A 26,528-nucleotide genomic window follows, 5' to 3' on the forward strand; every position below is an offset into this window, starting at 1 on the left:
TACCGAGTCCGGTACAAGGTGCTGGTTATTACCTTTAAAGCCCTATATGGCCTGGGACCTGCCTACCTGAAGGACCGTCTCTCCCCACATGTTCCCCAGAGAGTACTGAGGTCAGGAACACAAAATCTCCTCTCTATCCCCGGGCCAAAAGAAGCCCGCTTGAAAGTCACCCGAGAAAGGGCTTTCTCCGTTATGGCCCCCACTTGGTGGAATCAGCTGCCGGAAGAGGTGAGGGCCCTGCGGGACTTGGCTCAATTCCGCAGGGCCTGTAAGACGACCTTCTTCCGGCTAGCCTACACCTAGCTGGGATAAAACTTGACGTAACTGGCCAGCCATCTGTTTATATATAATGACATGTTATTGGTTTTAAGCTGTATTGTTTTATGGAGTGAAATGTTACTGGTTTTAATGTTTAAATGTTAATTATTTAATTGTTTTATATTTAAAATTGTTAAATTTATGTTGACTAGTTGTTGGAAGCCGCCCTGAGCCACTTGTGGAAAGGGCGGGATACAAATCCCAAATAAATAAATAAAAGCCAATTGTTACTTGGCCACAGCAAAGCCTTCTTTCTGCAGCTTCCTAGCAACAGCCTTTTTGTCCTCGCTCAGAGAAGAGAGAAGAGGGGTGAGTTGTTCCCATATGGAGTACTGGTATCTAGCCATGCAAGCCGCATATAGTTAGATATCTTTACTCTTAGGGCCCCTGCAGAATAAACCTTTCTCCCCATGTTGTCCAGCTTCTTTCCCTCCTTGTCAGGTGGGGATGAGTGGACCTTCCGTGCCTTGGAGGAAGAAGAGACGACCACTGAGTTCAGTTTCGGATGGGTGAAAAGGAACTCAGCCCCCGTCTCCTGGACCCTGTACATATGGTCCAGCCTTCTGGATGACACCGGAGTCGAAAATGGTTTCTTCCAGGGCTTTTTAACTGCTTGCAGAATCACTTTGGTGACCGGCAAAGCGATTGCTGTGCATAATGTCAAAGACATTATCATCCACGATGGGTTGTGGTGGCGTCACAGGCAGGGAGAGGGAGGTTGCCATCCTCTTAACTAGGTCGCCATAAAACTTCAGATCCTCCGATGGCGAAATAGAAAGATCTTCGGTCGCCTGGGACCTTGGCGAAGGCTCCAAAGCACCTTCCTGGGTGTCGGCAGCGCTCTCAGAGTCCAATGAAGAAGACTCCCGGTGTACGGAGTGCTCAGAGACGATCCGTGTCGATTCCCGGATCGGCGAGCGGATCGACGTCGATGGTCGCCGACGAGTCTCATCCGCCGAGGTAGTGGGCCTCTCCGGAGGGATCGATGCCTCGGGAATGGTGTGACAGCCTCGACATGCAGGATGTCTCTGACTGTTGATCCCATTCCGCAAACTCCCTCGGTGGATACCACTGGTAAAAAGGGTAAGGATATGGATAGGTGGGCGGCCACTGACGCTGCTCCCACGATGGTAGCAGTGGGAAACGGCGTGGTGCCATGGAGGGCTCTGGCTCTCATTTGCCTCTGAATTCCATCGGCATGGGAGACGGATCTATCGGCGTTGAAGCCTCCACTTCTGAGATTGACCCGCTCCTACTACGACGCCGCAACCCGGATGACGAGGATCGCTGGGTGAGGTTGATCTCCTGCTCAGACATCGAGAGACGGTGTTGTTGAGTAATGCCTCTCGATGCCGATGGGCTGTGGCATGGGGACGCCAGGATCTTCCTCGGCGGAGCAGTCATTGCCGAAACGTTGCGTGAGGGCGATGGAGTGCGGGGCCTCTTCCGCTTCTCCTTGGCCTTCTTCAGGGTGGATGCTCAGGCCTCAGAGTCATCCCGACGCTTCTTAGCAGGCGTTTCCACTGATCCGTCATGGGATCGTTTTGTGGAGGAGCCTCGCTCGATCAGCATTTCGGTCACGATCGGGGTCACATCAGTCGATGTGACTGTCGGGACCGGAGTGTCTGCCATGGTCGATGCCGACGGGCCCGATGCCGATTTCTGAGGGCGGAGTGCCAATTCCGTTAGAGCAGCCGAAAGCCGCACTGCCTGGTTCTTGTTTGCTTGGAGAAGCGGAGGCAATGTGGGCAGGACTCCACACGGTGTGCTTCACCCAAGCAGAGAAGACACAGAGAATGGCCTTCTGGGGGGGCAATCTTCTTCCCACAGGAGCGGCAGCGTTTGAAAAACCCCCAGCGACTTTCCATAGACTCCAGTCGCCAAAAACCCGCTCAGAGTCCTCTGAGGGGGAAAAAACTTTGGGGGAAAACAAACGGGGGGAAAGGCCCCGAAGGGCAGTCCGACGGACACACACACAAACTCTTTTTTTTCCCTATCTAAACTAACTAACTATCTACGCTAAGAGAAAACAACAAACGGGCTATTTACAACGATAAAGGCAAAAAGACCAATATCTCACCGACCGGGGACACGAAAGGCAAACCTCTCCGTGCAACGGTCAGAAAGGAACTGGTGGGATCCCCGCGCTGGCGCCGGTGAGCGTGTGTACTGGGATGCTGGCGCATGCCCATTGGCGTCGAGCGCGGAAAAATCCCGGGCTTTTCAGATACCGATTCGGGGATCGGCGTAGGCACTCTATCCCATGAGTGTGAAGCACAGAGACCATGAAGAAGATCATAAGCTTTCGTGTACTCTATAAGCACACTTCATCAGACGAGGAATCTGGTACAGTGAGCAAAGCCACATGTAGCTGGTAGTCAGTGGCTCAGAATGCAAATTGGTACAATTTAAGAACCAATGACAGTATAGTAAAATTATCTGGTAGGGAGTAGTTTAGAATGCAAAATGGTAAAAAAAAATTAAGATTCAATGACAGAATAGTAAAATTAACAAATTGAGCAAACCTTTGATCTGAGTAGCATCAGCATGCAAAAGCAATAAAACAGTAATATGTCAAAATGTGAGAATGACTATATTGTATTAAGCCTGGGTCAAAAGGAAAGTATTTATATCTCATAAGATTTCCCATCCAACTAATTTACCTTTTAACATGTAACATACATATTGTTTGCCATAGGAGAAAAATACATTAAAATTAGTGGGAGATGGGGTTCTGTATATGTAATAGGATAAACAGCCAATATATCTGTTTGAGTATGTCAATACAGCTAAAAGAAAAATGCATTGGTCACTATCCAATGCATCACTATCCAATACCTGCATCAATTTCTATCTCTTTTGCCTTCTATAAGCAATGGCGTAAACAGCTAAGATTCTACAAGTATGATTTGGCTGTCTCCCAAATAGTTACTGGGGAAATATTTCAGTCATTATTTATCCTAAAGAATTCCTGTACATCTTTCTGCATTTATTCTTTTATTTTTAAGTTATTTAAAGTTATTGTCTAATCACCATGACCTATCTTTAGGTTTATCAAATGACAGATTCAGTCTTATAGGGGCATGGTCTGCATAAGAAATCGGTTCAATTATAGCACTTTTTATGTAATTTGTAAGTTATTTATATATTAAGAAAAGGTCTTTATGTGAATATGTGTTGTGAAATCCCAAGGGGAAAAAAGTATAATGACTTATTTTAGGATTCAGTATTTACCAAGTATTTACAAAGCTAAACCTTTTAACTACATTCTTCATTAGATTTACTAATGGTCTCCATCTGTCCTTAGCACTCCTATGATATCTATCTAAATTAGGATTTATAACAAAATTGAACTCACCACTGATAATGAGTTCACCTCCAAACAAATCCAACACTCTAGCCATTTCATTATAGATGATTTTCTGTTTAGTATTTGGAGTATAAACATTAACTGTTGCTTTTTGTTCCTTAAAAATAACTTTTATATGTAATTATCTACCTGTATCCTCAATTAATGTGAATAGCCAACGTCTCTTTTGTTATTTGGTCCAGAGGCTACATATTCTTCACCTAGCTTAGGGCAATGCAATAGATAGTTATGACATTTCTTAATGTGAGTTTCTTGAAAAAAGACTAATTGCTTTTTCTTTCCTTAATTTATGAAAAAAACCTAAAGCTTTTTGATGGTTCATTGAGTCAATTTACAATTGTAGAAAAAAAGAGATTTTAACACAGATTTTATCTCTTAACATTTAATTATCTATCACTTATGAAAAATAGTGTTTCAGCTTCCTTGGCTGTTCTAATAGTTTGCATTTCCCCTTAAAATTTAAAATTGAGTTTAAATGGAAATCCCCATCTATATACAGTTTCATTATTGCTCAAACTTTCTGTCAAAAACCTTAAAATTGTCTCTTTTCTGGATAGTCAGGTGTGAGATATCCTGGAATAATTGAATTGTCTTATCATTAATTATTAAAGATAATTAGGTTTTTTCCACTGTTCTTTCATGGGATAAAGATTCAAAAGATACTTCAATATCTTGACCAGGAGTTTTGTTTTTGTTTTTTGTAGAAAAAGCCCAACAGGAACTCATTTGCCTGCTAGACCACACCCTCTGATGTCACCATTGTTTCACACAGGTCTTTTTTGTAGAAAAAAATCCAGCAGGAATGCATTTGCATATTAGGTCACACTCCCTGATGCCAAGTCATCCAGAACTGAGTTCATGTGCGTTCCTGCTCAAAAAAAGCCCTGATCTTGACATACCTATTACTTTTCATTATCTCTGAATTAATTCTAGGGCTTTATTAGTCTTAACTCCTTCTCCAAATCAGATCCTAACACACCTGAAATAAAATTTTCTAAGTAAGCAATTCTCATTCTCTAATTCCCCTAAATTTCAACAACACTCCCCTTAGTTTATTATAAAGTTCAAGATTTTACCATCATTTCATTGTGAAACTGCCTCATTGATAATGCATTTTGAATCCAGCAATTAATTTGTATTTGTTGATCTTTAATCTTACATGAATTTTCAAGAATCTCCTGTTCATTTCCATTGATTTTTAACCTTTTATCTAGAAACTGAAGTTTCTTTTCAAAGCTGAGTGGTAGTTATTTTGAAATTCTTCAATATATTCACAAAAAGTTCTCTAATACTATCTAGAGAGCGGGTAAGTGGTTAAGGTGATGAACTCATTTTAGGTAATTCATTAAATTTCTTCATTGGCATCTTAATACTCTAACAACCAATTCCTTCTTTTAAAGAAAGTTCATTTCATTGACCCTGTCCTTTTGCTCACAGCATATAAATTCCCGTCCAGAGATGAAACTAAGAGCAATGTCTCTGGAAGAGTCACTGAGTTGGTATTTCCACAGCTCAAGATATAACACAAGGCCTGGAAACCCTTGTCTCCATCGGCACACTGATGAGTACTGTAAGTGACTGATGTCCAGGTGGATCAAATCTCTTTGTCTCTTCCACCCAAGCAATTAGGGAAAGAGATGCTACTGTACAGGCATGGAGATGAGCCTGATAACACCAACTCCTATATATGGCAAAAACAACTGATTGCAGAAATACAAGCTCCCCTCTTCCCTTCCTGACCCAAATTCTGGCAATAATTGAGACCATGACCCTACAGTAAAACTCCTCTAGTGTATTTCACAGAAGATTTTTTTGTCTTCTCCACTCATCAAAATACTTTTCACAATTGTATAATACATCTCAAAGAAACTGTTTTTACTTTCTAATTTTGTAGCTATTCCCTTTGCCTCCAAATCCAAATAGTTTTGTTTAACCTAAACAACATCCCACTACCTGTGTTTGAAAAATAACAAAATACATAAAATTCTTCTCTGCCTGGGATAAATTAGCGATAGATAGACAGACAGACAGATAGATTTTTACAGTTACAAATTTACAATTATGAATGTTAAAAGGCTAAAGAATTGGGCAGATTTGAAATATGAATTTAAAAAACGACTGGACAGAATGATGGATATGATAGAAGGCAATCACACTGTATCGTTTTTAGAACCATATATATTAAGATACCATTGGAAATGCTTCCATTCTTTTAGCACTTGCACAATCAAAAGCTTTATGCAAAGATCAGCACTCACACCATAATTTTACAAAACTGATATATTTTCAACTATTATTATAGCATCCTCTACACTTGCAAAGATTGCTCTGTAAAATCTATCTCATTTTAACAGAAATGGGTCATGTTCAAATGGATACGAGCTCTTATCAACTCATATTCCTGATTCTCAATGTGACTGCCTGCTTAAAATTCCTTTTAAAATTTTGTGTGTGGCATCAAAGGTTAATTTTCTTAAAATATAGTACAGATTAGGGGTCTACAATGTGATGCACATAGGTGCCATGGTGCCCACTGACACCTTTCTTGATGCCCGCCAAGTATTCTTAGAAAGTGGGCAGCGCCATGTGGAGTTTTTGTCCCGCTGGGCTTCTGACTGACCACTGGAGATTTGATTGGCTGTGCAGATTTTTTTAACACGTTGGCAGCAGCTGCCACCACAGCACAAGACTCAAAAAAAGGTTGGGGACTTCTGGTATAGATTTCATTATATACCTGAAATACTAAAAATAAAATATTTAAGGATCAAAATTATCTTCTTGCACTAAGAAAATATTACTGGAACATAACTGTTCCACTGTGGAACATATAGTGACAAAATGTACAAGTTTATTGAGGGGGGGGAGTATGTCCAACAATGACTATAGTGGGTCTAGCCTTTATCAATTTTATTAGGGTATATGAGTCAGAATGAAAGCAGCTAGATTCAAGTCCAGGAGAACCTTAAGAGACCAATGAGGTTTTGGGCATACACTTTCAAGGGTCAAAGCTCCTCTTGTCAGCTGCCCACTCTCTATATGTATGACTGTTATTTTATTTCCATTTCATTGTGTCTGACGAAGTGTGCCAATACATGAAAGCTCATACCTTCAATAAACTTTTGTTGGTCTTAAAGGTGCCACTGGACTCAAAATTTGTTCTACCCAAAATCTTGTTAGTCTTTAAGTGCTACTGGATTTGAATCTAGCTGCTACTGAAGACTAACATGGCCACTCTCTGAAATAATGAAAGCAGTTTGTAAACAATTGCTAATTTTTATGTTAACTACGACAAAAGTTTGGTGTCTGCTTTTTTGGCAATAGAGAATTACTCTCAATACATGTATGAAAACACAAAATTTGAAAGGAAGAAACTGATGCAGCTGCCATTGAAATATATAGTATCTATATTTACTATAGTAAAAATTCTTATCTGGTTATCTCATGGGGAATAGGGGTTGCCAGTTAATCAGATGTGCCAGATACTTAAGTTTACCACTCCACTTTGCCCCCTACGCTGAAGAATATGCAGTGATCAAACCTCACCCACTGAGCTGTTCTACACAGCAGGCAGACAAACAGGCCAGCTGTCTGGGAGCCCTCTGGCAGAGCTGGGGTCCAACAGGCCAAGAAAAGCTAAGAGGAAGGAAGACATGAGGATGGTGTCTGCTGGCAGTTATAGACCACAGGCAATCACACCCTATCAGTCCTTCGAGGGCATCTGAACACTGACTCCCAGCTAAGGGTTGGTGTTTCCTCTCCTTGCCTGAGAAGCCTCTCCCAATGATGCTGTTGAGACCTGGGAAGCAACTTTCTGGGCAGGAGAGGTATCAGAATGTCAAAGACAGGAATTGTTGTTTTTATGCCTCCCTCCAGCCCGACAATGCTCACTTGGTGCTGGTATGGATGTTGTGAAAGGCTCGTAACACTGGGCCTAGTCCAAGCAGCTTTTTTATCAGGAAGTATGTCAACTTCAGGCATCCATTGTTCTCACTGCAAGAATGTATTTTGAGCAAGCCAGCAGTGAGAAACAGGACACTCCATGGTTGCTGGGGCTTGGTGAGAGGATTTCGGTAGAAGGTAGGAATTAGCAACACTCTCAGATGGCAGGTGGTGCTCCCATCCCTTCTTCATACACCCACCTGGGAAGCCTCTTGTTGTAATTCTAGGCAAGAACAACTAAGAAGCACCATTCTGACCACCTCAGTTACATGGGCCATAATGGAGCCATGTGTGGTTATGGGGCAGCCATGTTAGATCCTTTATGGCCTACATAATGGTCTGGAGTTCTGCATCTTGACCAAGTATTTATAGAATACAGGCATAGCTAGGGGTGTCTAACCTGGAAACCAGTATGAGACCCAGGAGGGGGGATATGGGGGTGGCCATCAGCGATGGTGATGGCACACCACTATAGGAATCCCTGGAAACTCTAACACCATGGAGCTTCCAGTGATTCCTAGAGAGGGCTGATTCACTTTCCCAAGAAGTAACATATGCTGCCAGCTGTATTTTTATTTTCTTTTGCCGCTACTCTGAGAGGCAACAGAAAGAGAGTGCTGGGGGTGGGGAGTTGTATCCCACCAGTGGGCTGGACTAAAATACAGAAGATAAAATTGTAGATGAAATTATAGGATAGCTCCATACATTTTCTCACCATGGCTGTACTTTCCTTTTTAACTTCTCTGGGTGAAATTAGATGTTCAGCTTTCTGCGTTTTTACATTTTAACAGCTTCATCAATATATACACACTGGCTTCAGTTCTATGAGTCAGTGTCAACTGCATGGAAACGGGTGTACATGCATACAAAAATTACCATGTATAAGTTCATAGGGTTGCCAGCTTCCAGGTTGAGCCTGGAGATACACTTTTACAACTTATCTCTAGCTGGTAGAGATCAGTTGACTTAGAGAAAACAACTGCTTTGAAGGGTAGACTCTATGGCAGTGGTGGCCAACAGTCTCCAGACTTTTTTTGCCTACAACTCCCATCAACCCCGGCCAGCATGGCCAATGGTTGGGGCTTATGGGAGTTGTAGGCAAAAAACATCTGGAGAGCTACCGTTGGCCACCCCTACTCTATGGCACTGTACCATGCTGAGCCCCTCCCTCTTTCCTGGATCTACCTCCAAAGTCTCCTGGTATTTTCCAACACAGACCTGGCAACTCTATTTATGGAGGAGATAAGTACAGATCAGCCCAATGATCTAGAGATTTGATGTATTTATGTATGCTTCAACTTCATATGGCATGCCAGTTTTTACACTCATGTGATAGCTCACTATACTACTGTTTTTATAGCAAAAACCAATATTAAACCTTTTGGCTATGTTAACAAACTGTAATGTAAAGCAATGCCAACCTCATACAAAGAAAATCCTTGCTTGCCATGTGTATGACATTTAACAGTTTTTTATATTATTGAATCACATCATTCTCATGATCAGATTTTTATTTATTTAAATATGTGCTGAAAGACAAGCATCAGCAGTGCTCACATGATAGAGGGGGAGAAGCATTAGAGTATCCATGTAATAAACCAGACTAAGAACAGTAACTTACATAGGAATTGATCATAACAAGGATTTTTTCTTCCCCATCACAATTCTTTTATTATTATTTGACACAGGGGAAAATATTTGGAAATTCTCTCTCCTTTAAAATATCTTACTCTAGGAAATAATACTAATATACCCTAATCCAAAAATCTGTTCCATTAATCATCGTTGTTCTTGCAGTTCCATTAACTGCAGCACAGCTTACACATTATGAAAAGATCTTATACAGAACCACTGTGGTGAATCCAGCCACTTGGCTCAGCAAAGTCTGAAGTCTTCCTCCAACTCAATGATACTTCCTCCAACATAAGTGGCTCTTCCTTTGCAGGAATACTTCAAACCTTACTGAGCAGAATGGCTGGATCCACCCCAATATTTCTATTCAGGATCACAGTGTATATTTTAAGATCTACCCCCCCGCCCCCGCCATGAACATTGCTTACCTGTGACCCTTTCTTGCTACCTGGAAGGTTAATTATGAGAGTTTTCCCTCTGATTCCACATACAGGCCTGAAAAGAGAGAAACACTGCTGAAACCAGTGTGTGGGAAATATTAACATTAAAACAGGGATTGTTAATCAGACTTTTTATGATTAATAGCTAAAACAATGAAAATTTTATGATGTTTTCAACTCAAATTTTCGAATGTGTTCAATTCAATGTAACTATCTTTTATCTACACATGCTGAAGTATTTCTGTGATTGTGAAAGTCTTTCAAATGGGAGGATAAAAGTAGAGTTCTTGGTTCTTAATGAAACACGCAAAATTGAATTATTTAAGTAGTGACATTTTTGCAACAAGAATCATAAAATGCTTGAATTAAGAGGAATCTGGGTCAGGGTTATAGGAAACAAATAATCCATATCCATAACGATATGGCAAAGGACATTGTACCTATTCTTCAAGTAAAATTCTGCTCTGTTTTTCTTGATTAATTAGGTACAGTAGAGTCCTGCCAAACAAAGTGAACTCTTCTGCCTAATCAAGAAAAGGAACATGTGTACTACAGAGGAACATGTGTACTACAGTGAAAAGTTTCTTGAGGGGGACAGTAGAATTATTCAACTTAACAAAGTTTGAGTCCAGTGGCACCTTTAAGACCAAGTTTTATTCAAGGTATAAGCTTTCATATGCAAGCACACTTCTCAGATATCTGAGGAAGGGTGTTTGGGCTCAAACTTTGTTCTGCTGCTTCAGATCAACCTGGCTACCCACCTGAATCTATTACTCAGCTTGAATGCCAAGTGGCATCTGCCTTCTCTCTCTCAAGCTAATATACTTGGAATAGGACTATCAATTGATTATTAAAACCTTAATTGATAAATAGTATAAGAAAAGATGGAGCTAGGAAGAATAACAAGAGGGGGGAAATATTTGGAAATTTTTCCCCTTTCGAATCTCTTCCTCTAAGAAATAATAAACTTTCAGGTGGTTAAACAGATTAAATTTCTCTCTAAACTCTATGCTACCTGGATCATCCTCATGAGGCCTTTTATTTTACTCTTTCTTCTTTTACATTATTTTGTCATATTTTTCTGCATTCCTCGGGAGTTCTGATGTATGTAGAAATCCATATGTTGTCTTTGAATGGCCTAGTTTTGTGAGCTTGTGATAATTTATTTATTTGAAATATTTAAATACCCTCCTATCTACCAGATATCCTGGAACCCAAGATGGGTAACAACAATGTAAAAACAGTGTGATGGATCCAACTGCCCTCCAAGCCTATGGAGCCCTCCTCCAAATCGAAGGATTCCTCCAATGGAGGAACCACATAATCTGGAGGAAGGCTTCAAACTTGAACCAAAAGGATATCTAGGGTATAATATTTTAATAAATAAACTTTGCTCAGTGGACTGGTAAAATGGGGGCAGGATCCACTCCAAAATAAACAATGTAATAATGTAATCCATTAAAAACAAACACAATTTATAACCCAATCAGTAGGTTGTTCCTCTTTTGTCTTGACTCAGGCTCTTCCCAAAACTTTCTGGAACAGTTCAGTGAAAGGACTTCAAAATAAGTGTAAAAACAGGTTTCTTACCCGTAACTGATGATTTTCAAGTGGTTGTCTGTGCAGTCACACACTTGGGTACTGTTTCTCAGCAGGGTCCATCTCAGAGGATTAAAAAGCTCTACCACCATTCTGGTGCATGCTTTCCTTAGCTCTGGGGAGCAGGGAGCCCATGCACATGCCCGGAGCTAAGGAATGGTGCCCCCTCACTCAGTTCCGATGCGCTGCTGCCAGTACGTCCTACTAACCAGGCAAGTAGATGAGAGATGTCAGCAGCAGGGATGGCTGAGCAGGCATTTGTGATGCACAGACAACCACTCAAAGACCATCATTTACAGGTAAACAACCTGTTTATCTTCTTTGAGGTGTCTGTGCAGCCCAAACTTGGATGACTGACAAGCAATTCCCAACTGGGCAGTGTGTGCTGGCATTACTCCTTCAATTGTTTAGAAGTTAAGAAATGTTCTAATTAGTATGCCCATTTCTAGTATTAATCAACAATCAGCATGTCAACAAAACATTTTGTTTTTATTTTCCAGGAACTTATACATGTTTAGATATGTCTAACAGGAAAACAGAGAACAAAGAACTTTATACCTAAAGGCTGTGTCTTGGTGTGCTCTCAAGCCAATGCATAGTGTGAGATAAATGTTGCTTTTGAGGACCACATGGCTGCAGCACAGATTTCTTCTATTGAAGTGCCACAAAAGAGAGCAGATGATGTCGACAGTGATCTGGTGGAGTGGGCAGTCAGGGGTTGCTTGGCTAGTCCATAACACAGAGATAAGATATAATCCACTTTGCCAGCCTTTGGGAAGATACTTTACTCCTCTTCTTTGGATTACCATAGACGACAAACAGGTTTCTGTCTTTACGGAATGCCCATGTGTGGTCAAGATAGGATGACAGTGCCTGTCTCATATCTAGGGAACGCAAAGCCTTTTGGGTTTTATCAGCTGGATTTGGGGAGGAAAGCTGTAAGAACTGTAGGTTGTGATGAATGAAACCTGGATATAACTTGAGGGAGGAATAAGGGATCATGACGAAGCACCACCTTGTCTCTGTGGAACACTGTGCAAGGTGGGTCAGCCGTAAATGCAGCCAATTCACTGTATCTTCTCACTGATGTAATAGCTACTAAAAACACACACCTTCCATGAGACCAAGTGGACTGGTGTTGTGGTCATAGGTTCAAATAGTCATCCCATCAGTTGTGAGAGAATCAGGATAGGTTCAATGTAGGAACAATTGGTTTCACTGATGGATTTAGTCTTAACAGACCTTTTAGGAAAATTTTTGTCAGTCTGTGAGAAAAAATAGTACTCAAGTCCACTGGTACATGGAAAGCTGAGATTGCTGACAAATGAATTTGTTTTGTAAGGAGACTATATATGAGAACAGGTATGGCAGTGCTGATTTCTCTAGGACTATCCTGTCTTTCTTTGCAGTCTCTGTAAAGCATTATCACTTTGCCATGTACAAATGTCTAGTACTCAGCTTATGAGCATTTTCCGCAACATGCATCACTTCAGTCAAAAAAGCTCATGGGTGAATTAACTATGCCATGAAGTGTAGAAAGGCCTGGTCACAATGTAGTGCCTGATCCTCCTGCTGTGGCAGAAGATCTGGGACCACTGGAAGGTGGTGGTAGGTCTGATGTAATAGACTTAACAGAAGAGGGAACCATGGTTGATGAGGCCACTATGGAGCCACTAGAATACAGTATGTGCCGTCCATGACAATCTTCTGGATTACATGAGGAATAAGTGGAAGAAGTGAAAACATGTAGTAGAGGTGTCCTGTCCACCTGTGCAGAAAAGCATCCCCCAATGACCCTTGGCATGGTTGGCCTCGACTGAAGAAGGCCTTGCACTTTGCATTGTGATAGCATGCGAAGGCATCCACTGATGGATGTCCAAATAGGGTGAACACTTTCTCCACATTATCAGGATTCAGGGACCATCAGTGCTCATTCACTTTTCTTCTCCTGAGATGATCTGCATAAATATTGTCCACTCCAGGCACATGAATTGCCAATGGTAAGATTTTCTTTCTGTATGAACCAGTTCCAAAGACGCAGTGATAGGCTGCACAACTTTCTTGTTACCATGCCCTCCTGCTTGTTTAAATAGCACACTGTTGTTGTATTGTCTGTCATGACCTGAACTGCTTTGCCCACATTCTTGGGTAAGAAGGACTGAAGTGCCCTGTGTACTGCAGTCAGTTCCAGACAACTGGTGTGAAGTCTTCTTTCCACTGGTAATCATTGGTCTTGGGTTGAGAGATCTTTGCATTGGGTTCCCCAACCCCATTGTGAAGCATCTGCAGAGACTGTTATCTGTGGAATGATAAAAAGGCATCCCTACCAAAATGTTCTCTAATGTCCATCATTTCAATGTCTGTAGTAGTCGACGGAATCAACATGCATAGATGACCATGATGTGTTCTCAAATTTCTCAAAAAATGTTATTGAAAAGAGGCCTCATGAGGCACTACAAAGGTGACTGATGCTATCAGCCCCAACATGGTTATTGTATATTGAGGCAATTGTTTTGGATTTTGGATGAGTTTCCTTCTCAACGTCTGCAACTTCAAGGCTCTGTCTTGACGCAGATACACTCGATGATTTAGGGTGTCTAGATTAACCCCAATAAACCGCAGATATTGTGTTGGTTGGAGAAGAGACTTTGCCTGGTTGGCACAGAGTCCTAGTCTTTTCAGAGTTTCTAACATGACCTTGATATCTGATTGCAACTTGTCTGCCGAATTGGCAGCCAGGAGTCAGTTGTCTATGTATGAGAAAATAATATTTTGTTGTCTCAGAGCTGCCGCCACTATGGATATGCGTTTGGTAAACTTGTGGCACAGCTGCCTGGCCAAAAGGAAGGACTCTGAACTGATAATGGACATTCCCAACCATGAACCTTAAGTACTTTTGATGCTGAGCTCTGATTGTAATGTGAAAGTATGCATCTTGGAGATCTATCAACACTAATCATGCCCGAGGTGGTATGAGTGATAGGATGGATTGCAAGGTGACAATTCAAACATGGGTTTGGCAACATACTTTTTAATCCGCTCAGATTCATTACTGGCCTCTTTCCCCCCATCTCTCTTTGGAATAATGAAATACTTGGAGTAGAAGCCCTTGTGGGACATTGTTGCAGATACTTCTACGCCCCCCTTGGCCAGCAAAGTTTGAACCTCATCTTCCAGGTTGACATGACATAACCTGTAGTATGGTTACAAAGTCTATAGCATACTCTACCTGAATTATGTAAGGCACTCAGGCATCGGTGGTGTTAGCATCCCACGGATCATAGAAGGGATGCTGCCTGGTGTCCATGGGTGAGTGACAGTGGCTGGCTGAATGTTGACAAAGTCAAAGAGACCACTTGGGGCCCTGCAGGGAGGGTGATAATCTTCCTGGGGTGCAGTCTGGTGGAGAACTTCTGTCTTCTTCAGACTAACTTCTAGGCCAAATAGCTTGGCAGCCTCTGCAAAGCAGGACGTCATATGCTGCAGAGCTGATACCGAGTGGGAGATGAGTGCAGCATCATCAGCAAATAGTAGCTCTTGGACGAGTTTTTCCATTGTCTTGGAGTGGGCCTTTAGTCGCCTCAGGTTGAACAGGCTGCCATCGGTGCGATAGCGGATGTAGACACCATCGTCATCATCTAGATTTACTGCGGCTCTTTGAAGCATCATGCTAAAGAAGATCGTAAAGAGAGTTGGCGTGAGAACGCAGCCTTGCTTTACACCTGTGGCTATTGGGAAGGGCTCCGAGAGGTCGTTGCAGTGTCTGACTTGGCCTCGTTGGTCTTCATGTAGCTGGATGATCATGCTGAGGAACCTTGGGGGACATCCTAAACGTTCCAAGATTTGCCACAGGCCTTTCCTGCTAACGGTATCGAAAGCTTTGGTAAGGTCGACAAAAGTCACATATAGACCCTTGTTCTGTTCCCTGCATTTCTCTTGGAGATGCCTGAGAACAAATACCATGTCGGTGGTGCTCCTGTTAGCTCTGAAGCCGCACTGGCTCTCTGGGAGTTCTTCTGCAATGGTGGGCACCAGTATGTTCAGGAGTATTCTGGCAAAGATTTTGCCTGCGATGGAGAGCAGGGTTATCCCCCTGTAGCTGGAGCAGTCTGACTTTTCTCCTTTGTTCTTGTGTAGAGTGATGATGATTGCATCGCGAAAGTCCTGTGGTAGTTTGCCTTGTTCCCAGCAGGTGACAAGTACTTTGTGAAGTGTGCTATGTAGTACTGTGCCCCCATGCTTCCAGATCTCTGGTGGGATTCCATCAACTCCCGCTGCCTTGCCACTTTTCAGTTGCTTGATGGCTTTAACAGTCTCTTCTAGGGTGGGGATCTCATCCAACTCTGTTTTCACTGGTTGAAGTGGGGTGAGGTGGATTGCTGAATCTTGAACTACGCGGTTGGCACCGAAGAGAACCTGAAAATACTCCGACCGCCAGTTCAGTATGGATGCCTTGTCTGTGAGGAGCACTTGGCCGTCTGCACTACGCAAGGGACTCTGAGCCTGATATGATGGGCCATATACTGCCTTCAGGGCTTCGTAGAACCCTCTTAAATCACCAGTGTCTGCACACAGCTGGGTTCTCTCTGCAAGCTTGGTCCACCACTCGTTCTGAATGTCTCGAAGCTTGCGCTGGAGGTTGCTACATGCAGCGCGAAAGATTGCTTTTTTCCCGGGACAGGAGGGCTGAGCAAGATGTGCTTGGTAGGCAGATCTCTTTTTCGCTAGTAATTCTTGGATCTCTTGATTGTTCTCGTCAAACCAGTCCTTGTTCTTCCTTATGGAGAACCCGAGGACTTCTCCAGAGATCAACAGGATGGTAGTTTTTAGGTGTTCCCAGAGTGCTTCTGGAGAAGGGTCTGTGGGGCAACTGGGGTCCTCAATTCTTGACTGGAGTTTTGCCTGGAAGGCAGCTTTAACTTCGGCTGACTGAAGGCTGCAAACCTGAAGCTTCCTCCGAGGGATATCTCCTCTCCTGGGTGTGGGTTTAAAGTGAAGACGGAGATTACAGCGTACAAGACGATGATCCGTATGACATTCCGCACTGGGCATTACTCGGGTGTGTAAGACATCTCGAAGGTCTCTCTGGCGCACCAGAATGTAGTCAATAAGGTGCCAGTGCTTGGACCGTGGGTGCATCCAGGTTGTCTTCAGGCTGTTCTTCTACTGAAAGATGGTGTTGGTGATGGTGAGCTGGTGCTCCGTGCAGAATTCTAGCAGGAGGCGCCCGTTATCATTGCAGTTGCCAATGCCGTGTTTGCCAAGTACTCCTTTCCAGGCTTCCGAGTCTTTACCTACTCTGGCATTGAAGTCGCCAAGGATGATCACCTTGTCCTCTGTAGGGGTCTTCCGTACGAGGTTGCGTAGATCAGCATAGAACTTGTTCTTTTCTGCAGGATCTGCTTGAAGGGTTGGAGCATACACACTGAAGAGTGTTGCATGTTGCTTGTTTTGAAGTGGGAGGCGCATGGACATGATGCGATCTGAGTGACCTGTTGGCAGGTTTTCGAGTTTGGAGGCAATGGAGTTCCTGACCATGAAGCCAACGCCAGAAAGGCGGCTCTCAGCCTTTGACTTACCCGACCAGTAGAGGGTATAGCCAGCACCATGTTCTTGAAGACTACCTTCCTCAGGGAAACGGACCTCACTGAGAGCTGCTATGTCAATATTCAACCTGAGAAGTTCGTGGGCAACTAGAGCAGAGCGTCGTTCAGGGCGACCACTGCCTACTGTGTCAAGCATGGTTCTGATGTTCCAACACGCAAGCTTTAGTCTTTGCACACTTTGTGAGGCAGGTGCATGCCTTTTCTTTGTTGTTATTTTTCGATCGTAAGAGTGCCCGTTGACCGCGGCTAGCCAACTGGGGTGGGGGAGACGAGCTTTGTTTAGGCCACCTTTTCTAGGCCCCTCTCCGTGTGGAGCAAGCAATGCTGTCCCTAGATAAGGCTGCTTGGTCGTTCAGAGCGCTGCCGAAAAATGCTTTCGTCTCCGGGTCAGCATCAGGCGACCAATACCCTGAACTGCCTACATGTAGGATCGGGACTGCGGCTTCCAGTGGCATCTTCCACCTGCCGTTTCGCCGGTTGCCCATCGCTGCAGGACTTGGTGTGTTGTGGGTTGTGGATGTGGATATGCCCTTTAGGTCTGCGCAGAGGAATTTTTAGGTGAAGCACAGTGTGCGTGGTACTGGCTCCACCCTTTCACCTTGGGGTCATCTGCCATGGCCCAGTAAGCCGGGACGCTGGCAGCGAGTCCTCCAGGTGGTAGGTATTACATTAACAAGCTCTATCTGCCTGGGTTTGATGTTAGAGTTTTCCTTCTCTTGGCTGGCGAGGTTGGTGAGCCCAGCCTGCCCATCCGGTTATACCGCCGGACATTCGGTCGCACCCTGATGTGCCAAACTCTGTGAGAAACGGGGGGGGGGGGACCAGCGGGAAGGTGTTGCCACGTATGCAGTAATGCAGGAGAGGCCACTGCAGTGACCATCTGCCAGGCATAGCCGGACAGTGACCACGCGGCGTTCACTACACCGGGAGAGGAGAGGCTTTGTATTGCACATACACTTTCCTTGGGGGGGCAGGATACCCAAGAGGGAGCCCACGCCTCCCCCCCATATAAACATATATATCATGAAGATAGAATGCCAGCAGGGGGGTGGGGGCTTTCCAGTGTTTTGCACTGAGTGTCACATGTACGACTATCTGCCCAAAGGACCAAAGTCTTGGGTGTGTGCTCGATGCAAGGAGCTCCTGGTCCTCAGGGAACGAGTGGGGCCGAGGTGACTGCCCTGGGGAAGCAGAGACAGTCAGTCAAGCACTTGGGGAAGACTCTCGCGGGCGTATTAGATGAGCCCCGCTTTGAACGTAGCAGCCCCGTTGCTGCCAGAGAGCGAGAGGGTCGAGAGGAAATAGGGCACCGTGCTGAGGATAAGGGGAATGTGCCCTCAGAAGGGACCTCTTCTTCGGTTGGTGAGTGGGAATCCTTTCGCGCCAAGGAACCATCCCTGGGCAGGGGGAGAGGTGAGGTTTTGGTAGTTGGTGATTCAATCCTTATGCAAGTAGACATTTGGGTGGCGAAACCCCGTACTGACCGTATGGTGACTTGCCTGCCTGGTGCGAAGGTAGCGGACATTACGCGTGTAGTAGATAGGCTGATAGACAGTGCTGGGGAGGAGCCTGTGGTCGTGGTGCATGTTGGCACCAACGATGTGGGGAAATGCAGTCGTGAGGTCCTGGAGGAAAAATGTAGGCTGCTAGGCGGGAGACTTAAGGCCAGGACCTCCAAGGTAGCCTTCTCGGAAGTCCTACCTGTTCCACGTGCAGGGCAGGAGAGACAGGCACAAATTAGAAGTCTCAATGTGTGGATGAGACGATGGTGTAAGGAGGAAGGGTTTAAGTTTGTTAGGCACTGGGATGCTTTCTGGAACAAGCGGGAGCTGTACAAAAGAGACAGTCTCCACTTGTCCCCAGATGGAACCAGGCTGCTGGCGCTTAAAATCAAAAAGGTGGCAGAGCAGTTTTTAAACTAAATCTTGGGGGAAAGCTGACAGGAGATGAAATGTCTCTGGTTCGGGAGGACTCGTCTCAAAGAGATGAAGGGTTGGCTGCTATTTTTCTACCAGGTAATGGATCAGAGTTGTCCACTGTGATGGTGACAAGCAGTATGGACTGTCTGCCAGAGTCGCGAGGCGGCAGGAGGAAGGTGGCGGGCCTAGCTTTCCTGGGAAATTATAGATGTTTGTATGCAAATGCTAGAAGTGTTCAAAGTAAAATTTGTGAATTGGAATGCTTAGTGTTGGGAGAAAACATACACATTGTGGGAATTTCAGAAACTTGGTGGAATGAGGAGAATCAGTGGGACAGGAAATGTATAATTAAGTTTTGTAACCATATGTTATCAATAAATTGTTAAAACACGAGGAGAATCAGTAGGACACGGTGATTCCTGGATATAAGTCATATCGGAAGGATAGGGAGGGAAGAGTTGGTGGTGGGGTGGCTCTGTATGTCAGAGAGCGCATACGGTCCAGTAAGACTGAGGTCAGAGAATTAGACTTTCTTATTAGAAGCACGAAACCAGCCAGGGAGGCAGTGGGGCCATTGGATGACCATGGGGTAAAAGGATTACTGAAGGAGGATAAGGAAATGGCTGAGAAACTGAATGCATTTTTTGCCTCCGTCCTCACTGTGGAAGATGAGAACTTTTTGCCCACCCCAGAACCACTAATTTTGGAAGGGGTGTTGAAAGACCTGAGTCAGATTGAGGTGACAAAAGAGGAGGTCCTACAACTGATAGACAAATTAAAAACTAATAAGTCATCGGGTCCGGATGGCATACATCTGAGAGTTCTGAAAGAACTCAAAGTTGAACTTGTGGATCTTCTAACAAAAATCTGTAATCTTTCATTGAAATCTGCCTCCATTCCTGAGGACTGGAAGGTAGCAAATGTCACGCCCATCTTTAAAAAGAGTTCCAGAGGAGATCCGGAAATTACAGGTCAGTCAGTCTGACTTCAATACCGGGAAAGTTGGTAGAAACCATTATCAAGGACAGAATGAGTAGGCACATTGATGAATACGGGTTATTGAGAAAGACTCAGCATGGGTTCTGTAAGGGAAGATCTTGCCTCACTAATCTGTTACATTTCTTTGAGGGGGTGAACAAACATGTGGACAAAGGAGACCCGATAGATGTTGTTTACCTTGTGTGTGTGTGTGTGTGTGTGCATATATATAATTTTTTTGGCCACTGTGTGACACAGAGTGTTGGACTGGATGGGCCATTGGCCTGATCCAACATGGGTTCTCTTATGTTCTTATGTTCTTAAGTTGATGGGGTGTGAACTGGTGGTGACCAAGAGAGAGATCTTAGGGTCGTGGTAGATAACTCACTGAAAATGTCAAGACAATGTGTGACTGCAATAAAAAAGGCCAATGCCCTGCTGGGAATTATTAGGAAGAGAACTGAAAACAAATCAGCCATTATCATAATGTATAAATCTGTATAAATCTATGGTATGGCCTCATTTGGAATACTGTGTACACCTCAAAAAAGATATTATAGCACTGGAAAAAGTGCAGAAAAGGGCAACTAGAATGATTAAAGGGTTGGAACACTTTCTTTATGAAGAAAGGTTAAAACGCTTCTGGATCTTTAGCTTGGAGAAACGTCGACTGTGGGGTGACATGATAGAGGTTTACAAGATTATGCATGGACTAGAGAAGGTAGAGAAAGACAGGTTGCTTACCTATAACTGTAGATCTTCGAGTGGTCATCTGTGCATTCACACTAATGGGATAGAGTGCTTGCGCCCGAATTGGTACCTAAAAAGCCTGGAATTTTTTCGCGTTTGGCACCAGTGAGCATGTGCAGGTGTCCCAGTACGCATGCTCACTGCAGCCAGCGCGAGGATCCTGCCAGTTCCTTCTTGACCGCTGGAAGCTCCTAACATAGGGAGACCATCAGCAGTGGGGAAGGAGGGCGGGTAGTGTGAATGCACAGATGACCACTTGAAGATCTACAGTTACAGCTAAGCAACCTGTCTATCTTCTTTGTGGTCTCTATGCTTCACACTCATGGGAGATTAGCAAGCAAGACATACCTGGAGGCGGGAAGACGGTCAACCAGAAGAGACAGCTTGTAGCACCGCAGCTCCCAGACGAGTCCTCTGCTGAGCATGCACATCCAGAGCATAGTGCTTCATGAAAGCATGCGGAGAGGACCAGGTGGCAGCCCTGCACACGTCCATCAGGGAAACACCTTTCAGGAACGCCACCAACATCGCCATCGCTCTAGTAGAGTGTCCATGAATGGGCCCAGGCAACGGCTTCTTTGTCAACAAGTAGCACAGTTTAATAGTCTCAGTGAGCCACTTCGAAAGCTGCTGAGATGAAATTCTGGAGCCCAACTTAGGAGCAGCATAAGAAATAAAAAGATGCTGGTCCTGATGGAAACAATTAGAACTACTCAAATAAAACAATAACGCACGCTTAACATCCAAAGCGTGCCACTGACGTTCCTCATCTGAGGAAGGCGTGGGATAAAACGTGGGTAACCAAACGTCCGACTTAAGGTGAAACTGGAAAACCACCTTGGGAAGAAAAGAAACATCAGGAGCCAACGACATTCCGGACTCCTGAAAAACTAAATATGGGTAGTCACAACGCATAGCCATGAGCTCCCCTACACGGCGTGCAGATGTGATTGCTACCAAAAAAGCAGTCTTCCAAGACAGAAGCTGTAGCGGACATGTTGCCATTGGCTCGAAGGGACGCCGAGTTAACCTGTCCAACACTAAAGTCAAATCCCACAACTGTGGGGGTGACCTTGACGGGGGATGCAATCTGAGCAGACCCTTTAGAAACCTCTTCGAATGAGGGTGCGCAAAAACTGAATGCCCCTCCACGGGCTCATGGTACGCTGATATTGCTGATAAATAAACTTTAACAGAAGAAAAGGAAAGTCCAGCATTCACCAGAGATAACAGAAAATCAAAAATCACCAATAGCCCCACCCGTTGGGGTGAGACTGCAGGGTCAGCCAAAAACTGAAGAAACTTCCCCCAATTCCTGTCATAAGAAGTACGGGTAGACAACTTCCTACTATTTAGGAAGACGTGTTGGACTCTTCTGGAGAACTCACAAGGTCGATGAACCGTGCTGTCAGCTTCAAGTGAGGCACGTTGTGATTGAGCACTTGACCATCCTGGGCTGACAGAAGGTACGGTTCCAGCGGAAACTGATAATGAACCCCCCTCGCAAGTCAAAGCAAGATCGGGAACCAGATCTGCCAAGGCCACCATGGTGTCACTAGTATGTAGTGCGGACTTTCTCTTGCAATTTTGTTGACAACTCCTGTCAGCAGAGACGGAAACGAGTATAGGAACCAGTCGTTTCACGGGAACATCAGGCCGTCTCCCAAAGATTCTGGATCCATGCCCCCCCTGGAACAGAACAGAGGACACTTCCGATTGCTGGCTGTGGCAAACACATACACCTGAGGATACCCCCAGAGCTGAAACACAGCTTGAAGGAAGCGCCACTGTATCTCCCACTCGTGCGGAGATGCTGCTCCTCTGCTCAATGAGTCTGCCTGCAGACTGAGCACCCCTGGAAGGTGTGCAGCCTTTACGTAGATGTCGTGCTCCAGGCACTCCATCCACAGTTCTAGTGCTAGAGCACAGAGCCGTCGAGAGACTGTCCCACTCTGCCTGTTGCCATAACAAAGGGCTGTAGTATTGTCTGTTAACAGGGCCACCGCCTTCCCCGCCACCATGGGATGGAAAGACTGAAGGGCGAAATGAATTGCCAACAGTTCTAGATAGTTTATGTGGCAATGAGTCAATTGCAGAGGCCAAGGGCCCCCCACACACAGAGAGTCCATGTGAACACCCCAGCCCACAAAGATGCATCTGTGGTAATTGTCACTGTTGTCAAAGGTAGGTGGAAGGGAGCTCCCTGACAGATGTTGTCTCTGGATTTCCACCATTGCAGGGACCAGAGGATTGAGGGTGGAATTGTGAACCTCTTCCGAGGTGAGTCCTGTAAAGGCCGAAACTGTCTGAGAAACCACAGTTGAAGACCTCTCATTCTCAATTTTGCAAATAGCAGCACGTTTGTAGTCACCGCCATCAGCCCTAGGATCCGCTGTAGCTGCTGTGCCTTGCCCCATTTCCGACTCTGGAAAAGATGTTCAAGATTGATGATGTCCATCGCTCTCTGCTGAGGCAGAAAAGCGTGCTGAAGGCTTGTGTCCAGCAAGGCCCCTATAAACTGAACTGTCTGTGATGGTGTAAGATGAGACTTTGTCATGTTGACCTGCAGACCTAAGGTGTGAAAAAGACGAAGAGTAGTTGCGATATGGCCGGATAGACGTTCTTCCGACTCCGCCATAAGGAGCCAGTCGTCGATATATGGAAAGACAACTATACCTTGAAGCCGGAGATGTGCAGCTACAACACTCATCATTATGATGAACACCTGTGGTGCAGTGCACAGGCAGAATGGAAGGGCTTTGTACTGGAAGTGGTTGGAACCTATTACAAAACGAAGGAAATGCCTGTACGCCGGGTGGATGCTGACGTGGAAGTAGGCATCCTTGAGATCCAATGTTGCAATCCAATCTCCTTGATTGATGAGAGGAAGGATTGTTTGCAGAGTGGACTTTCTGAATTTCTGGTACATGATAAACTTTTCAGATTCCGAAGGCCCATAATTGGTCTCAATCTCCCATCCTGTTTGGGAACCAGGAAATAATGAGAGTAACCCCCCCCCCCCATTCTGGCCTCTACTGGGACCGGTTCTATGGCTTGTTTCTGCAAGAGGTTCCTCACCTCCGCCAGCAGAGGTGGGGAAGGGGGTGTGGTGACTGAGTCGGAACCTGAATGAAATCTATCTTGTATCCTTCTGCTATGATGGAAATAGTCAACCAGTTGTTGCTTGGCCACAGCAAAGCCCTCCTTTTGCAGCTTCCTAAAGAAAGATCTCATCTCCTTGCTGAGGGAGGACAAAAGGGGTGTGAGCTGCTCCCAAATGGAGTATTGGTAGCAAGCTATGCACACGGCATAATTGGAGACCTTCACTCCCAATGCTCCTGCTGAATAAAATTTTCTTCCGGCATTATCCAATTTCTTTCCCTCTTTGTCAGGTGGGGAAGAATGGGTCTTGTGCTCCTTGGATGATGAGGAGACCACCACCAAGTTAGGCTTGGGGTGGGAGAACAAAAACTCAGCACCAGCCTCCTGGACCTGATACATATGGTCCAGTCTCCAGGAAGAAATAGGTGTAGATGCCGGTTTCGCCCAAGGCTCCTTCACCGCCTGCAGGATAACTTTTGTCATAGGCAGGGCCACAGCCGTCGATGTGTTCCTCTGCATAATATCGAAGACCGTGTCATTGACGACTGGCTGCGGTTGAACCACTGTGAGGAAGAGGGAGTGTGCCATCCGCTTCACCAGGTCCCCATAAGACTTCAGATCTTCCGATGGAGATATGGGAAGATCCTTAGCAATATGCGACTCCGGCGAAGGTTCCACCGCTCTGTCAGGGTCATCGGTACCGACCTTGGAAACCGACGACGCAGAGTCTCTTCTCACAGAGTGCTCAGAGAGTATCAGAGTTGAAGCTCACTCAGGTGACCGCAGAGATACCGACGATCTCATCTGCACTTCCTCCACCCTCTCTCTACGTCTCTTGGGAGGGATCGACACCGAAGCCGACGCTCGATGCTTTGAGTAATGCAAGACTCTCGAGAGATGAGAGGCTTCCGACTGCTGATCCCATTCGGGGAAGTCACGTGAAGGGTACCACTGGTATGGCGGGTAAGGGTAACCGTAGGAGCAAGGCCACTGACGTTGATCCCATGGCGGAAGTGGTGGGAAACGATGAACCATAGCAGCTGGTTCCAGCTCTCTCCTTTTCATAGTTGAAGCAAGAGGTGCCAGGGGTTCATTCGGTACCGAAGCCTCGATCTCCGATATCAAACCACTGTCACTCTGACAATGCAATCCCGATCTGTGGGTACACTGGGTCAGGTCTATCTCCTGCTCCGATCCCGACAGGCGGATCGGCTGCGAACCTCTGTTTCTCGACACCAAAGGACTCCTTGGACGTGAAGACACCAGGATCTTCAAAGGTGGAGCAGCTTGCATCGATGCTGAAGCATCCTGAGAAGGAGTGTGGGAAAGTCTATTCTTTCACTTCTCCTTCAACTTAAACTTCTTTGGGAGGGACGATCGGGTCTCTGAATCGTCTCGACATTTCTTGGCCGGAGTCACAACTTACCCTTCAGAGGGTCGTTTCGTGGGTCGGCCTATCCGTCTGCACTGGTGATGATGGATCGACCGATGTAACCGTTGGGGCTGGGGTGGCTTCCCCCATCAATACCGACGGGCCCGTTGTCATTTTTGGTGGACGAAGAGCCGATTCCACAAGTGCTGCCGATAGCCTTGCCGCCTGGTTTTTATGGGTTTGCTTAGAGAAGCTCAAGCAATGCGGGCACGAATCAACTCGGTGTCCCTCGCCCAGGCACAGTAAGTAGAGGGAGTGACCGTCAGGAGGTGCAATCTTGTTACCACACTTGTGGCAACATTTAAAAACCCCCCAACGCCTTTCCATAGGCACCGAAAAACACACAGAAATATTTCTGAGAGGATGGGGGGGGGGGAAATAAAGCCCCGAGGGGCAAAGTTCAACAAAACAGTCTTTTTTATTTTAACAACAACAACTATCTATAACTATTTAACTATCTAACTACTAAGAAAACAACAAACGGGCTATATAACAAGAAGAAAAATCCGAAGGATTACAGTACCGACCGGAGCAATTGAAAGGAGATCCTCTCAGCACGGCGGTATAAAAGGAACTGGCGCTGGCTCCGGTGAACATGCGTACTGGGATGCCTGCGCATGCTCACTGCTGTTGAGCGCGAAAAAATCCCGGGCTTTTTAGGTACCGATTTGTGGGATCGGTGCAGGTGCTATATCCCATGAGTGTAAAGCACAGAGACCATGAAGAAGATAGAAGTACTTTTCTCCCTTTCTCACAATACAAGAACTCATGGGCATTCAATGAAATTGCTGAGCAGTCGGGTTAGAACAGATAAAAGGAAGTACTTCTTCACCCAAAGGGTGATTAACACCTGGAATTCACTGCCTCAGGAGGTGGTGATGGCTACAAGCATATACAGCTTCAAGAAGGAACTGTCTAAACATATGGAGCAGAGGTTCATCAGTGGCTATTAGCCACAGCGTATTGTTGGAACTCTCTTTCTGGGGCAGTGATGCTTTGTATTTTTGGTGCTTGGGGGGGCACAGTGGGAGTGCTTCTAGTGTCCTGGCTCCACTGATGGACCTCCTGATGTCGCCTGGTTTTTTGGCCACTGTGTGACACAGATTGTTGGATGGGATGGGCCATTGGCCTGATCCATCATGGCTTCTGTTATGTTCTTATGAGGGTGGAGTCTATGGTATTATAAACCCTTTAAGGTCCCTCCCCTCCTCAAACCCCACCATCCCCAGGCTCCCCCCCTCAAATTTTTAGGAGTTTCCTAACGTTCCCTCCTCTTGGCAATCCCCATAACTTCTCCCTGCCTCATTCTCAGTCATTCACCATTCTATCTTTTAGCTACCTTCCATCTTCAGCTATATTTATGCTTTGTGATTTATTTGAATTATTTTTACTGTATTTATACCGCAGCTTCATCCACAGTGGGACTAAAGCAGCTAATATTCT

At 45.1% G+C, this 26,528-nt stretch overlaps 1 protein-coding gene across 15 annotated transcripts in view; it reads right to left on the minus strand.

Annotated features, from left to right (window-relative positions):
• The window catches only part of LOC132589015 (gephyrin), a 680,040-nt gene that overhangs the window by 268,154 nt on the left and 385,358 nt on the right, over positions 1-26,528 (minus strand). For 14 of the 15 annotated variants that reach the window (XM_060261532.1, XM_060261529.1, XM_060261537.1 and 11 more), the window contains one exon: positions 9,688-9,754. The exons of the other annotated variant lie outside the window; for it this stretch is intronic. In XM_060261532.1, the coding sequence (XP_060117515.1) occupies positions 9,688-9,754 (67 nt within the window). The remainder of the gene's footprint in view (positions 1-9,687; positions 9,755-26,528) is intronic. 15 annotated transcript variants of the gene reach the window in all.

This window comes from Heteronotia binoei, chromosome 21, assembly GCF_032191835.1.
Source record: "Heteronotia binoei isolate CCM8104 ecotype False Entrance Well chromosome 21, APGP_CSIRO_Hbin_v1, whole genome shotgun sequence".
Classification (NCBI taxonomy): Eukaryota; Metazoa; Chordata; class Lepidosauria; order Squamata; family Gekkonidae; genus Heteronotia; species Heteronotia binoei.